The sequence below is a fragment of the Dermacentor albipictus genome, chromosome 2 (assembly GCF_038994185.2).
Source record: "Dermacentor albipictus isolate Rhodes 1998 colony chromosome 2, USDA_Dalb.pri_finalv2, whole genome shotgun sequence".
Taxonomy (NCBI): domain Eukaryota; kingdom Metazoa; phylum Arthropoda; class Arachnida; order Ixodida; family Ixodidae; genus Dermacentor; species Dermacentor albipictus.
In genome coordinates, this window is record NC_091822.1 from 115,400,239 (window position 1) to 115,418,151 (window position 17,913).

Genomic DNA, 17,913 nt, shown 5'->3' on the forward strand with positions numbered 1-17,913 from the left:
ATGGATGGATGGATGGATGGATGGATGGATGGATGGATGGATGGATGGATGGATGGATGGATGGATGGATGGATGGATGGATGGATGGATGGATGGATGGATGGATGGATGGATGGATGGATGGATGGATGGATGGATGGATGGATGGATGGATGGATGGATGGATGGATGGATGGATGGATGGATGGATGGATGGATGGATGGATGGATGGATGGATGGATGGATGGATGGATGGATGGATGGATGGATGGATGGATGGATGGATGGATGGATGGATGGATGGATGGATGGATGGATGGATGGATGGATGGATGGATGGATGGATGGATGGATGGATGGATGGATGGATGGATGGATGGATGGATGGATGGATGGATGGATGGATGGATGGATGGATGGATGGATGGATGGATGGATGGATGGATGGATGGATGGATGGATGGATGGATGGATGGATGGATGGATGGATGGATGGATGGATGGATGGATGGATGGATGGATGGATGGATGGATGGATGGATGGATGGATGGATGGATGGATGGATGGATGGATGGATGGATGGATGGATGGATGGATGGATGGATGGATGGATGGATGGATGGATGGATGGATGGATGGATGGATGGATGGATGGATGGATGGATGGATGGATGGATGGATGGATGGATGGATGGATGGATGGATGGATGGATGGATGGATGGATGGATGGATGGATGGATGGATGGATGGATGGATGGATGGATGGATGGATGGATGGATGGATGGATGGATGGATGGATGGATGGATGGATGGATGGATGGATGGATGGATGGATGGATGGATGGATGGATGGATGGATGGATGGATGGATGGATGGATGGATGGATGGATGGATGGATGGATGGATGGATGGATGGATGGATGGATGGATGGATGGATGGATGGATGGATGGATGGATGGATGGATGGATGGATGGATGGATGGATGGATGGATGGATGGATGGATGGATGGATGGATGGATGGATGGATGGATGGATGGATGGATGGATGGATGGATGGATGGATGGATGGATGGATGGATGGATGGATGGATGGATGGATGGATGGATGGATGGATGGATGGATGGATGGATGGATGGATGGATGGATGGATGGATGGATGGATGGATGGATGGATGGATGGATGGATGGATGGATGGATGGATGGATGGATGGATGGATGGATGGATGGATGGATGGATGGATGGATGGATGGATGGATGGATGGATGGATGGATGGATGGATGGATGGATGGATGGATGGATGGATGGATGGATGGATGGATGGATGGATGGATGGATGGATGGATGGATGGATGGATGGATGGATGGATGGATGGATGGATGGATGGATGGATGGATGGATGGATGGATGGATGGATGGATGGATGGATGGATGGATGGATGGATGGATGGATGGATGGATGGATGGATGGATGGATGGATGGATGGATGGATGGATGGATGGATGGATGGATGGATGGATGGATGGATGGATGGATGGATGGATGGATGGATGGATGGATGGATGGATGGATGGATGGATGGATGGATGGATGGATGGATGGATGGATGGATGGATGGATGGATGGATGGATGGATGGATGGATGGATGGATGGATGGATGGATGGATGGATGGATGGATGGATGGATGGATGGATGGATGGATGGATGGATGGATGGATGGATGGATGGATGGATGGATGGATGGATGGATGGATGGATGGATGGATGGATGGATGGATGGATGGATGGATGGATGGATGGATGGATGGATGGATGGATGGATGGATGGATGGATGGATGGATGGATGGATGGATGGATGGATGGATGGATGGATGGATGGATGGATGGATGGATGGATGGATGGATGGATGGATGGATGGATGGATGGATGGATGGATGGATGGATGGATGGATGGATGGATGGATGGATGGATGGATGGATGGATGGATGGATGGATGGATGGATGGATGGATGGATGGATGGATGGATGGATGGATGGATGGATGGATGGATGGATGGATGGATGGATGGATGGATGGATGGATGGATGGATGGATGGATGGATGGATGGATGGATGGATGGATGGATGGATGGATGGATGGATGGATGGATGGATGGATGGATGGATGGATGGATGGATGGATGGATGGATGGATGGATGGATGGATGGATGGATGGATGGATGGATGGATGGATGGATGGATGGATGGATGGATGGATGGATGGATGGATGGATGGATGGATGGATGGATGGATGGATGGATGGATGGATGGATGGATGGATGGATGGATGGATGGATGGATGGATGGATGGATGGATGGATGGATGGATGGATGGATGGATGGATGGATGGATGGATGGATGGATGGATGGATGGATGGATGGATGGATGGATGGATGGATGGATGGATGGATGGATGGATGGATGGATGGATGGATGGATGGATGGATGGATGGATGGATGGATGGATGGATGGATGGATGGATGGATGGATGGATGGATGGATGGATGGATGGATGGATGGATGGATGGATGGATGGATGGATGGATGGATGGATGGATGGATGGATGGATGGATGGATGGATGGATGGATGGATGGATGGATGGATGGATGGATGGATGGACGGACGGACGGACGGACGGACGGACGGACGGACGGACGGACGGACGGACGGACGGACGGACGGACGGACGGACGGACGGACGGACGGACGGACGGACGGACGGACGGACGGACGGACGGACGGACGGACGGACGGACGGACGGACGGACGGACGGACGGACGGACGGACGGACGGACGGACGGACGGACGGACGGACGGACGGACGGACGGACGGACGGACGGACGGACGGACGGACGGACGGACGGACGGACGGACGGACGGACGGACGGACGGACGGACGGACGGACGGACGGACGGACGGACGGACGGACGGACGGACGGACGGACGGACGGACGGACGGACGGACGGACGGACGGACGGACGGACGGACGGACGGACGGACGGACGGACGGACGGACGGACGGACGGACGGACGGACGGACGGACGGACGGACGGACGGACGGACGGACGGACGGACGGACGGACGGACGGACGGACGGACGGACGGACGGACGGACGGACGGACGGACGGACGGACGGACGGACGGACGGACGGACGGACGGACGGACGGACGGACGGACGGACGGACGGACGGACGGACGGACGGACGGACGGACGGACGGACGGACGGACGGACGGACTTATTTATCCTGTTTACAACAGGAATGTAGCTCAAGGTAAAGGCCGTGCGGCCTGACAAAGACATCTCCTCCTAAATGCTGTATGCTGTATGCTGGCCGTATGCAGCATACAAATCACATACACATACCGAAATCAACTGGAGTGTCGGGATACAAAATATTATTTCTGTAAAAAAATAAAATAAAAAGAAAATAACATGTCTGCAAGAAGTGCACTTAAGGTACATTTCGTTTCAAAGTTCAAGAATAACACGAAAAGGAATGAAAGAAAATATTGACAATTTATACTACGGTACTAATCAAACTCAACATTGCTTGCAATGAGTTCATTGGCTATGATTTATTCGAACCTTCCTTACTTTCATTATCAAAATTTAGGCGATTTAGCAGTGTAGGTGCCTGGTAATTGACTAGTTGTTTTGAATAATTTGTTCTTATTTCAGGTGTTCTCACATTATGTTGCCGTAAACTGTAACCTAGATTCATGGGTACATTCCGCATATACGGTGCCTTGTGTGGTTTAATATCTTGCATTTCCTTGCAGTAATAGACCTGGTTTGCCTTTAACAGAATGTTTACAGAACATGGCTTGATCTTAAAGTGTTGTACAGGACCACGATGTCCCTCGATTGCACGAAAGACTTTTTTTCCAGTAATGTATATTTATTATAGTTGATTTGGGTATTAATCTCCAAATTATTGTGCAATTGGTTAATCGAGAATAAAAAATCGTATTACAAGGAGCGTTGGAACCACGGACGAAACAGGGTGCTCGGTTTATATAAGCAACCGACAGTTCTACTTAATTCCTTAGCAATTTTCCTTAGCAATCCAGACCAAATCTTCCTGGAAGCGCACTTCGAGGATTTTCTGACATTTTACCGGTTATATCGTCCTATCTTCGAAATGAATACCTATATTGCAATTACGAGATTGATTAGCAGGGGCAAGCGTCATATATTTTGTTTTAGAAGAATTCATTTCGAACTTATTCTGTTGTATCCAGCAAGAGAGTTGCATCAGCTAATTGACTTTGAGTTCAAGCACTGATAATAGCAGGTTTATGTTATATATGTTATATGTCTAAGTATATATGGCGCTATATGTTAGTATCGTCTGCATACATAACTAAATGGGGAGACTCGGGGATGTCGCAAAGGTCGATAAGTTAAATTATATAGAGGTCCCAGTATTGATCCTTGAGGAACACCCGTTATGATTTCCGCGTACGATGAAACATCGTTATTTTGGCTGACATGTTGATAACGGTTTGTGAAGTATTGTAGTAAGAGTTCCGGGACGGTACCTCTTACATCATACTGTTCGAATTTGGTAATTACAAATTGTGGCATACTGAATCGAAGCTTTTCCTGAAGTCTATAAATAAACCGAATTTGTACATTGTATTTTCAATATTTGTTATTATTTTACGTCTGATATTAAGGAGAGCTGCTCCAATAGATTTATTTTTTGGAAACCGGATTGCACGCGTCACTGATTACGTTATACTTACTTAAAAAGTTTCGTAATCTAACATTCAGGGCAATCGTGAATACCTTCGATAGAACAGGCAAAAGAGATATCGGCTGGTAGTTTGTCATTAAGTGTTTATCACCTCTTTTGTATATTGGCCATACTCGGGCTACCTTTAGAAGATCTGGAAAGATACCGCTTTCAAACATTCTGTTAATAATGCGAACCATGACACGTGCAATTACATTGGCAATATATTTCAGTGGTATTAGTTTTACATTGTCATACCCAGCAGAGACGTTGTTTTTTTCTCTTTACGTAGTAGTTGCACAATCTCACCAGATGTAACAGGTGAAAGTATCGCTGAGATAGACTGAAATTTCTCCCTACAGGTGTGCCTATGGGTGCACTATTATTCAGTAAAAATGATTGCGAACGATCTTTACAAGCCTCCACCGAATCTGTGTAAGGTGCAATGTCATAACAAAAACGCAAGACGTCTTCTGAATTGATCAAATGTTTCTTTTGCTCTATATAAATGCTCGTTCCGGGCTTCATGTGTATTCATCCAAAGTTGTTGCACCAGGTAAGCAGCAGTCGTTGCCGTACGAAGCTCCACCGGATGCCATTAGCTAAAAAAAAAGAAAAGTAAATTATGCATGTATCATTCTGGTATATTGACCAAATAGGAATACTGCGTGTAGAGGCAAAACGTGCGTAAGTGGTGAATGAGTGGCATTACAGACAAATTCATTGTTACATACATTTCGTAGGAATTGGACTCCTCCCAAACAATGCCATAAAATGTGAACAAAACATCCTATTTTCAAGCATCCCTCACTTCACGGGCACTATTTCCTGCAACTTAAGAGCGCAAATACACGGGTGACTGCGCGTTTCCAAAACAACTTCGCGTCAGTCGACGCGACGGTACGCCAAGTACACAGACCTGGCTACGACACAGGCTCTCAGCCAGACCATGTTACACGCTCGCAGAATGCCTTCTTATCGCGCTCAAGACAGATTCGTGCGTGCAAAGCCTGTTTTCAGTCGCTCAGAAGAGAGAAATATCAAGCTCTTGAGCTCCTAGGTGCTACCTTTTACGCGTGATGCCGGCGCAAGCAACACACTCCAGCGTTATCACTCTCGGCAATCACTCGTCACGTTTTCGACAAGCGTGAGTACCGAAATAAGGTATATGTTGTTGCAGGGCCATAAAAAATGTCACAAACTTGTCCCCCTAAAATTCCCTACACGCCAAACTAACTCACCACGGCTGGCTTGTGTTTTTTGATAACAGCTTCACAACCCCAGCCTCGGCGTGCATGACTCAAAGGTATCCCAAAAAGTTACGAAATACAATTATTTTTGGGGTCGAAGAATGCCTCACGAACTACTCCCAGTAAGATTCAGTACACGCGAAACTAATGGCGGCACACAGCCGAGCTGTTGTTCGCTAACTGCGCCACTACGCTGAGCGCGGCCACATAGCTTGAAAACTACCCAAAAAGTAGCGAAATTAGTTACAATAATGTCTGGGATCAAAGAAAGCGCCAAAACTTGTCTCGGTACAATTCAGTACATGCGAGACTGCATTACACGGCCTAGATGCTTTTCGTCACAAAGCTAGGTGCTGCAACCGTGCCCAACAACTACCGAAATAAGTAATAATAATGCTTGTGCTCATAGAAAGCGTCGCAGACATCTCCCAGTACAAGTAATTAACTCAAATTAGCTAGGCCTCGACAGCGGAGCTGTCTTTAACTACGTCAATATAGAGGTTCAGTTTTGTGAAGTAAGCCTCAATGTGCTTGATGTGCGTCGCAAACTGTCAAACGAAATTCTTCACCTTGACGTCGTCTAGTGGTGCAGCAGTTCCGTGTAGAAATGCTGACGGAACACAGGAGAACGCCGGGAGCCCAAAAAACGGGCTACATCCAAAAGAGACGGGTAGCCGAGCAGGCGAGCTTCACATGCGCAACCGACCTCGCTCGCTTCGGTGCCATGACTGGCGAATGACGCATGCATATGGCGCGTCTGGCGTGCCACTGTGGTGGCGCTAGCTTCTCGCTAGGTGAAACAAGAAAAATAAGTCGCGAAGTATAAGTTCATATATAAGCGAAGCTTCTTAGTTTTAGCGGGAAAGAATAAAAGAAATAAAATGTCTAAGCTCATTTCACATTCTTTTTTTTCGATGCTCTCGACAAATAACGCATTGAGTTGAAACTAGGCGTGACGTGCCTCCTGTTGCCAGTTTTTTCTGAGTGTCCCCTCTTGTTGAATTTGTTTCTCTATGCTAGAGCTTTGGAGCATGTGGAGATTTGAAAGGACTGCTTCGAAAGAGCAACGATCTCTTCTCATGCTTGTGGCCGCTGCAGGAGAGGGCTCCAACACCGTTATGTATGAACTGGATTGCGGCTCTGTTCTCTCGGAATTCACAGTAATACGTAATAAAAATTAGCAGTTCCGCTGGGAAGGCGAAGTACCGATTGCAATAACAAATTAGTAGATAGCTGTATGAAGTATGGATAGTTTTATCGGCCATACGAACTTCTAAAAATTCGCTTACTAACTAAATTAACAATTATATGATGCGTAAGCGTGACTCAACGAGTACGTGGAAAGACACACGGAGACAGCGCTGTCTGTGTGTATGCTTCTTGCTACGTCCTTGTTAAGTGGCGCTCACACATCCTGTCATGGATTCAAACCAACTAGCCCGTCAACGTGTTTTTACTACATTAACCAGCACGTTGTAACGCGCGCCCACGTAAACATGAACACGCATTGCTCTATGACAGCGAAACTGTCTGCGAAAACCCTGGAGTTAGGAATCGTGGCAGTGGCCCCGAGCCAATTGCATATGTCGCTTCAACGCGCACGAAACGTCGAAAGTGTAGCGCATACGAAGTTGCCGGCATTACGCACACTCTGCAAGCATCAAAGATCGCTTTGAAGATGAATTCCGCGCAGGCGAGCACTTTAGCCACGTCGCAGACCACTTTCAAGAGAAACAAGTGCCACCAACGCGCCCCTACAGCCTACGCCAATGGCGTCTACTACGGCGTCCGCGATTCACGTGGGCAACGTCGTAGCGGACACCGCTCTTTTAACGCGATAGCGTTAAGGAGCTCGTGTCGCAGAAAAGCCGGTGTCGTCGGCGTCGGCGTCCGCGGCGTTGACCGTGAGCGATAAATCATGGCAGGCGCTTCATAAATAAAAAGCAACTTCCAAGATTGGCCCGGTGGGAATCGAACCTGGGTCTCCGGAGTGTGAGACGGAGACGCTACCACTCAGCCACGAGTTCGATGCTTGCAAGCGGTACAAACGCGCCTCTAGTGAATGCGGTGTTGCCTTCGAAACGAGCCGTGGAAAGTTATACTGCGGTGTATATCGGTAATTATGAACATGTAACGTACAGAAGTCGCAATTACACGAGTTGCGAAGTGCGTTTCCGCTGCAATTCTTCTGCGCTTTCCGCCCACGCAGAGCCATCTTGCGGCAAACACAGAAGATCCGCTCCTCTCAATGTACGGCGCTGCCCCGACAGGAGGCGCGCCGCGCGCGCATTGGGACTGCTGCCAGGCGCGTCGCGGTCCCGACTCCCTCTCCCCTGACGACGCTTCGCCGTGCTCCCGGTTGCAGAATCAAGCGCCGTTCCTTTCTTTAGATTACTATCTATCTCTCTGCCCGTGCCGATCACGACGTTTGGCTGGCGTAGATCGTTTCCCCTCCGAGACACCGAGTTCTTTGGTTCGTTCCGTTCGCACAGGCGCACGTTTCGTTGCCACGACGAACGCTGCGTTGCTCGACGCTCACCGCGTGATAGGTGGGCGCTAAGTCCGATGCGGGGCGCATCGTAAGTGATCGCTGTGCCGTAGCGCATTGTCTTATACCCCTTGGCGGGTCGACGGGAACGCTGTCGCGTCCCACTCTTGAAGGCGAAGCTTAAGCGTCCTCCAATTTTTTGTCCAATCTGTACGGAGCGGCGGGCGAGAAGGACACCGAAGCACCGAGCAGCCGCCGCCGAACACCCCTCCTCCCTCGCCTCACCCCCAGCCTCGTGCGCTCCAGGAGAGGCCACACACATAAACAAAGGTATACAAGAGCAGACACTCCTAAAGAGCCCAGTGGCCCAATTGACTGCAGCGCACCAAGCCGTCGGCGTTAATACCTAAACCACACTTCCAGTTTCGGTTCTGTGCGCGCGCACTTTGAAGACTACCTGGTACGCGTCACGCCGGCTCTGCTTTTTTTTTTGTGCTTCTAGAGCCCAACCGCGCGCGGTGTTCCCGCGAAATTTTATTAATCATAAGTAAAATTTATTGCCAACGGTCTTCACAAGGCTCCATCAAATATGTGCCACGTGCAATTTGATAAAGATGCAAGACGCCTTGGGAAATGAGGAAATGTTTATTTTCTTCTTTATCAATGCTCGTTGCGGGCTTTTTGTGCTTTCATCCAACGTTGTGGTACCAGGTAAGCAGCAGTCGTTTCCGTAGGAAGCTCCACCAGACGACGTCAGCGGAAAAAAATAACTTACAAGCAAATGTTAGTTTGGTTTTAACGTTTAAGAATAATGCGTGTAGAGGTGAAGCATGCGAAAGTGATGAATGGGCGGCATTACAAACAAAAGCAGTCCGTATTTCACACACGGCGTAGAAAATACCGGACTCATCCCAAACAATACTGTACATACCACGAGAACATTCTATTTCCGTGCATTTCCCTCTTATCAGGCCTACAACCGACGCGATAGTACGCTACGAATACACAGAGGTGGCCGCAACACATGCTTTCAACCAGACCATGCTTGACGCACACAGAATTCCTTCTACTCGCACTCAAGAGAAATGTGTGCGTGCTGTTCAGAAGACAGAATTTTCGAGTTACCATAGTTCCTGGCGTTTGAGCTTCTTGGCTGATGTCTTGTGCCTTCTGCAGGCGCAAGCAACACATTCCCGTGTTATCACTCTTGACAACGGCTCGTCGCGTTTTCGACAAGCGCGGGTACCGAAAGAAGGCTTAAATTGTTGCGGGGACATAAAAATTGCCACAAACTTGTCTCGGTAAGATTCAGTACGCGTCAAACTAACTTCATCACCACGGCGGAGCTGCTTTTCGCTGCGTCACGACAGGCGCGGCGAGCGGGCCTCATAAGTAACAAAAAGAAGTATCGAAAATAATTTTCAGCAATGTCTGGCGTCAGACAAAGCGCCATGAACTTGTCAGTGCATTAAAGCGCGAAACTTCGCACCATGGCCGAGCTGCTTTTCGCTTACTGCGTCACAGCGCCAGGAGCACCCATTGCGATCGAAAGGTACGCCAAAAAGTAATGAAATTAGTTACAACAATGTAGGCGGTCAGAGAAAGCGCCAAAACTTGTCGCAGTAAAATTCAGTACACGCGAAACTGCGTCAGAGCACCCTGTGCGACTAGCGTGCCCCAAAACTACCGAAATGAGTTAAAATAATATTGGGACTCATAAAAATCATCGCAAATATCTCCCAGTGCGATTCGTTAATTCAAGTTAACTGCTCCACGAAAGCCACGCTGTTTTTCGTTAACTGCGTAACAAGTCCAGCCTAGGTGCCGGCAAACAAGCCTAATTGCTTGAAATGCGTCACAGACTGTCGAAGAAAATTTCTCACCTTGCCGTAGTCCAATAGTGCAGTGGCGCCATGTTGAAGTTCAGAAGGAACGCAAAAATTTGCCGGGAGCCCAACAAACCAGGCTAAATCCCAAAATAGAAAAACAGGCAGTCGGGTAACCGAACAAGCCAGCGGTCAGATGCTCAGCCGGTCTCTCTCACTTCGACGGTGTGTCTGATGAATTACGCAAGCATCTGGCTCGTCATTCGCCGATTCGCCTGTCGCTATGCAACGGTAGTAAGCCGCAAAGTTTATTTTAAGTTATACGCATATATTTTTACTTTTCCTGGGAAGGAATTGAAACAAATAAAACGATTTCTGTTAATCTTATTTCACATTCTTCTTTTTTTTTTCGATGCTCGCTGCACCAAACGGTCGGCGTTAATACTATAGCGTGACGTATTTCCTGTTTCCACTTTTCGCAGAGTGTCCGCTCTTGTTATATTCCTTTCTCTATGGCACACAACCGGGCCGCGTACTCGCTAGCGCACGCGAGATTGTAGCGCGTTCGCCGGCTCACCCTCACACACTTTCACCCATAAGGAACCTCACAGCGACGGCAACGGCAGAAATGTTATCAGCGGTTCTAAGCGTCATCTGTGTTCAGCGAAGTTTGAGTACTATGATTGTATGTGCGACACGAATTGTGTAATACTTTCTGGAAGACGCGCGAGCACCAGCGATTACTTTGTAAATTTTGATGACCCATGTAGAAAAACCGACGCGCTTGACCAGCAGACTAGATTTCTGACGATCGCCGACTGTGTTCGCCGCTTTCGTTGTGGTTTCAGTGTCACTTCCTTTTATGGGCACACGTCCGACCAATAACAGTTTCCGCATTCATAGTTTCCTACCGTGTTCTTGACGTTCCCTAAAATGCGACAATATATACGAGAGATGAAGGAGAACCGATGGGTTAATTTTGCTAATATAACGTCATACATGCAAGCTCTTCTGCGCTCTTCCGACACTTGTCTACATTTACCGCCTTACGCGATTTCCATAATCTCCATACATACATTTTTCCCTTCTAACGCACCTAGTGTTAACGAGTTAAACGATATCCTGATTAGAGCACTGGTCTGCCGTCAGTGACACAATATTTTGTATTTACTAAAGCGAAGGCCGAGAAGGACCTACCTACCGCAATATGCCAAAAATGAGGCAAATAATCCTTGCTGTTAGAAAGTCTAATCAAGAATCCTAATTTTTCAATCGTGTCAGGCGTAGAAAGCAGCACTCAAACAGCACTCAAATTGCAAAGGCGTGATCTAAGAAGAAAAGCGCCTGTTATTTGTACAGCACATCCCAGCTAACGTTTCCCCACATTTATAAGTATGCCGGAGCTGCGTAGAAAGACGCGAAGAAGTACTTATCGTTGGTTATTGTGCCGCAACTAACACAATCCATCGTACTATTAGTCAGCTCTAATTAACCAACTGGCCGATGATTAACTTTAGGGCGAGATTTTCAGTCGAAACGTTGTAGAATGCTCTCGTAAATATCTAATTTAGCAGCTTCCAGCTTCCTACTTGTTAGGTTATAATCTTTCCAGCGTGCTAATAAATATATCCGCAAAACATGAGGAGAAAAAAAAAAACACGTGACATGCTTGCATGTGCGCCACGATTTCAGTACTGTCTAAGAAGCCACCTGCCATCCTTCGATAGTGACTCAGTGTATTCTTAAACCTTGGCTGATGTTATTAACTATGTAAGACCACGTATATGGCTCACCCGGCACTCGAAGATAATGGTTGGCGCACGCGCGCATTCGACAATGCACAACACTATCCGAGACAAGCGCTCAACCTGATCAAACACGCCTTCATTGTAATGAAATGCGTAACATGGTTTAAATGGAATTAATTCAACTTTAGGTTTCGAACTGCAAAAGCCATGATATGATTATAAGGCATGCCATAGCGTGGGACATCGGTTTAATTTCGATCGCCTGGGTTCCTTTAACGTACACGTAAACATAGGTACACGAGCTTTTCCCTTTCTTTCCTTTTTTCGCTTTTTTTTTGCACGTGAGTGCACCCGCCGCACTCGAGATGCATCTCGTGACCGCGAGCTCAGAAGCTCCACGCAATTGTTTTACAATGTTACGGGGAGAATTCATGACAAACAATATATATATATATATATATATATATATATATATATATATATATATATATATATATATATATATATATATATATATATATATATATATATATATACATATATATATATATATATATATATATATATATATATATATATATATATATATATATATATATATATATACATATTGTTTGTCAATATGTATATATTGTATATGTATATATATATATATATATATATATATATATATGTATATGTATATATATATATATATATATACAATATGTATATGTATATATATATATATATATATATATATATATATATATATATATATATATGGGATACTGATTCAGCTGCTCCTGATGATGATCCCACTTGCCATCGGCTTCGAAATGGGGTGGTAAGAAAATTCATCGGGTCGATGTAAAACAGCTTTTATATTGGTGGCAGGCCAGCACTTTACCTAGCAATCTGATTTTCTTTCCCATGTAAAACCTCCATTTCTATGCTGTATATATTGTTACCAATGCCTCTAAATACCACGGCTCCACCGATCTCTTCGTTGCATTTTTTTCAGCCATCACTCTACGTGACTGTGCACAGCTTGCGCACTGGTCAGCGCATCTAGCACTCTGGTCATGCGCATCAGGCGCAAGCGACGTCTTGATAGGGGTGATAATGCAATGAACACACACACACACAAAACGAAGAATAGCGAAAGTGCTAATGATAACGTCTTGTAGCAGACAGAGCCTGTATAAGAGTTTTTGTATGGGGAGTTTAAACGTAATTTCATACCTCCGCTATCCGATTGACATACCTCTATAAAAACATGGACTAAACGTTTGCTGAACTCGAGTCTCGAGCTTGTAAAGTGCTGAAGCTGAAAGACAGGAAAAGTAAGTAATGTCATGAATACTTGTAAGGTGCGGAAATCTGCTTAAGGATGAAAGTCACTGGTTACGTCTCTGAAATATGCCCGCCCACAGCTTAATTTTTGTTTTTGATATTTGGTCTACTAGACGACTTATCAGAATATGCGGCTTGGGTAAAGCGGCAACGAGAGACACATAATGGAACGATTCAGTAGCGTGTCCTTCTCGAAATCATCTGCCCTTCGCTGGCTCAAATTCGCGGGACTTGAGTGACGGAACCTACGCTTACCACTGAGCAACTGGTGTGTTGTCCTTTTCTTCAAACCACCTATTGTACGCCGTGGGTGGAATTTGGCGGCATCGAGACAACGTTGTGAAAAGAAGTACAAAGGCGCGTCACAGGTGCAAGTGAGGTCCTGGACTGAGGTCTCCTCCAGCATACTACTCACCCTTCATACTATGAATGTGTTTTAATTCGATTCGTATTCTTAAGATACTCACGCACTTTTTGGTAACTTTGTATCTGCGGTCAGATATGACCGTTTTGCTTTCCCTCTAATTTGGTTCAGTAGGTATGTGCCATCGGGTATGTATACGACTCTTCAATCAACTTTGATCACTTGGTGGCGCTCTTCAATGAACGTCTTCGGAGCTGACCCGAGTGAGTGGATATGTTCCACTGGGCCATGTGCCGCATTTCATAATATTCACCATAGAAGAAATTATGTACCCATCACGCGATACAGTTCCTATCGCATTAACGTCGCAAACCATTCACAAAGGGGGGATACGCCGCCAATTTCGACTTGAAAATTTTTTTGAATAGTTCAGAGGGGCTCACTTCCTCGAACCGCATGTAACAAAAGCATGTTATAGCACTATCTCGTATATAATTGAAACAGCACTGCCCACGCTTCTTGATTGGTATCGTTGTGTACAGGAAAGAAGGCTTTTTTTTAATAATGTGTGTGTTTGGAGAACAGATGGTGCCGTTGTTAAATATTCATTTAAATTAGGATGTTAACACCACGGTGCGATTACAAGGCTCACCGTAGTGTGGACTCCGGATTATTTTGTCCATCTGGCTACCTTAACGTACCCCCAATGTACGGTACACAAACGTTTTTGCATTTCGCCTCCATTGAAATGCAGCCGCCGCGGCAGAAATTTGATCCAGGTAAGCAAGGGTTGCAGCAACTCACTGAATGGTGAGCGACATAGGTCGCGGCTTCCTACGCATGCGCAGTAGTTTACTTATAATGTTGAATCACTATAATTTATGGCCCACTTTCAGGCACTCTGACGTAGCTGTCTCTGCGAATCAATGTTCTCACTCGGCAGAGCGAGTACCCACAGACTACGTTTGCGTCTTGTTTATGTGTTTTGTTGAGTTTAGTGTGCGGGAAGTGTTTGAAGAGGAGCATTGTGCTACATGTTGTCAACCCTGGCTTAAGCGCCTTGCAATGTGGTTTTACATACTGGCGTATTCATTACACACCGGAATGATTACGTACCAAACTTTTGTGACTGCCAATAATAAGTTTCTTGAGACAATACCAGAAAATGTGGATATCATTTTCTTTGCTTTTTGTTTGGTCCACAATTGTGAATTGAAGGAGCACATTTGTTGAGGTGAATAAAATTTGCCCATTGGAGGCACTACTTCTGGCCAGTAAAACCATATTTATATCGATGAATGCTTGAGTGGTCCTAATTCGCTTTGATTTGTCCACGAGAGTAAGGAAACATGAGACAGTGTAACGCACACCACACGGCGACGTATAAATACAAGAACTTGAAATTATAAAATTCAAAATACTACATTTTATTAAAACACATTTTTCGTGCTGTTGCCTAAATAGCCTGAAATGGCCTAAATTTGTTGCATTTACATCCTTTACTTGACGAGTGGGGTAGTATTTAGGGCAGCAGTTTCTGAAAAAAAGAAAAGAGAACACATGCACAAACAATTCAGTGGTTCTTTTCCTCTTGTCTTCATAAACACAACACCCCGAATTTGTATAAAAGAAGAACTAAATATTCAGTAGCCACGTCCTTTCATTCACCTATTGATAAACACGTGAATACGTCTATCAATGTATCGATTACTTCATATTGAGTTGCCGAAAGAATTAATGAAATTCCTGAAAGTGCCAGACCGCTTCCTAATTCTCCTTTTCCTAGCATCATTTCTTAAAGAAGGTAAGCGACAGCTTCAGAACGCATCTCCACACCTGTGAGGCTAGAAAAAACTATGAGAATATTTGGCAACATCTGTCTATTTCAGTTCGGCACTTATCAAACACTATTAATATCATGTACTCACACTTCTTCTTGCGGAGAAGGGTGGTGTAGTCGAAGGGAGATCCAAGACCGTAGCCGTAGTTCAGACCGTAGCCGAGGAGGCCGTGGCCATAACCGTAGCTGCCAACACCGTAGCCGAGGTTGCCAACACCGTAGCCGTAGACTGGAGCTGCGTGGTAGGCACCGACAACTGGGGCAGCGTGGGCGACGGTGGTGGTGGCGACAGCTGGGGCGGCATGGACGGCAGTGGCGTAGGTGGCAACTGGGGCGTGAGCCACGGTGGCGACAGCTGGAGCAGCGGCATAGGTGGCAACTGGAGCGGCGTGGTGAACAGTGTCGACGCGGGTAACGGCTGGAGCAGCAGCGTAGGTGGCGACAGCTGGGGCGGCATGGACGGCAGTGGCGTAGGTGGCAACTGGGGCGTGAGCCACGGTGGTGACAGCTGGGGCAGCAGCGTAGGTGGCAACTGGAGCAGCTTGGTAGGTGGCAACGCGGGTCACGGCTGGAGCAGCAGCGTAGGTAGCGACGGGAGCAGCGTGGTAGGTAGCAACTGGAGCAGCTTGGTAGGTGGCAACGCGGGTCACTGCTGGAGCAGCGGCGTAAGTGGCCACAGCTGGGGCAGCGGCGTAGGTGGCAACTGGAGCGGCGTGGGCAACAGTAGCGACGCGGGTCACGGCTGGAGCAGCGGCGTAAGTAGCCACTGGGGCAGCGTGAGCGACGGTAGTTACGGCTGGGGCAGCGTGGTAGGAGACGGTACGGGAAACAGCTGGAGCAGCGATGGCATAGCTGGCAGCTGGGGCGTAGGTGTAGCCGAGACCCAAACCGGAGTAGCCAACGCCGTGGGAAAGACCATAGGAGCTCACGCCATAGCCGAGGCCGTAGCCAGCACCGAGGCCATAGCCAGCGCCGAGGCCGTAGCCGAGGCCGTAGCCACCGACGTGGCCAGCGATAGCGCTGGTGGCGAGAGCCAGAACAATGCAGGCACGGATCTAGAATTAAGATGGAAGGACGCATTGAAGTCTGTTACTGGGAACACTGAGAACTTTCTCGTTTACCGTTCCTTTCGAAACATATTGTGCAGGTTGGATTCGAAAGCGCTTTGTGATAAGGTTGCGGGGCATGGATGCAGTGGATCCTGCGGGGCTGAAAACTAATCCAGAAGCAACCAACAGGATAATTCCTATAATCAAAGTGCAGCTTTTAGTAAGGAAATCTGAATGAGTCAGTAAATTTAACGTTAACGATTTGTAGTCGTACAGTTACATCTATCAAATAGGTACTTGAACTTGAAAAGCACGATGTTCCTTTAGTTATCCACAATTAACAGTGATTGTATATGCTTTATACAATTCTTAGAACCTGCTACACAGTCCTCGTTCACAGCGACGCGCTTGCGACTGCTTGCTGTACTGCCTTTCTTAGAATTATAACGTCTATTTCTGTTTTTAATAATTCTAAGAGCTTGGTAATCACATACTAAAGAATGCTCCACGACGGCTCTTTACTACCTCTGCAAATAAAGCACCCTTGTCTAATGAGGCTAGCGTCATCTTAAGCTGCTTGTGTACAAAGTAAGGTCGTAGTACTTTTCTATCATGTGAAAGGCCCCCAATGTCTATTTTAATGTTGCCGTAGAAAAGGAGCAGGCGAATAAACCGGCGCGGTGAGCCCCCATATTCTCAAGCCCCTTGCAGATACTGAAGAAGCGTTCTCACCATGGTTCCTTTCAGCTGCTGACGGTCCAACTGCTGTCATCCCTGCCTCTGCAGGACCGTTTTATACCAGTCTCGATAATGACATTCTGCTATTTGCCTGTGAAGTAAAAGAAAAAGACAAACGGGGTGATAAACGTGCCTTTTCCGCATATTGTACGGCACTCTCTAAAATTCACCACTCATTCCTCGTAACACACCGTGCCTCTGTTTCCCTCTAGAAGAGGGGGAGGGTAAGAAGCACAGTTTACAGTTTGCCACACAGGATCGAATCAACGATTCGACCTTGACACGTACACCTCATCTATAACGTTTATCTTCACTCTCCGCTCGCTCTCAACGCTGTTTAAAGAATAAGTGAATCTATTAAAAAAAGAAAAAGAAGAACAGAAAGTGCGTGGCGGAGAGCGCTACATTTTCGGTAATATGTATAGCAAACTGGTTTCAGCAAGCTCACGCTGATGTCAGGTGAGCTAGCACAAGCGCTACCACGTT

General features: G+C 46.7%; 1 protein-coding gene across 1 annotated transcript; it reads right to left on the minus strand.

Moving 5' to 3' along the window:
- Positions 1 to 15,203: 15,203 nt before the first annotated feature.
- Positions 15,204 to 17,525, minus strand: LOC135910953 (cuticle protein 16.5-like). Its single transcript, XM_065443024.1, has 3 exons — positions 17,422 to 17,525; positions 15,729 to 16,695; positions 15,204 to 15,337 (listed from the first exon to the last, which is right to left on the minus strand). Coding segments are annotated over exons 1-3 (972 nt in total). The 5' UTR covers positions 17,425 to 17,525; the 3' UTR covers positions 15,204 to 15,335.
- Positions 17,526 to 17,913: the final 388 nt, after the last annotated feature.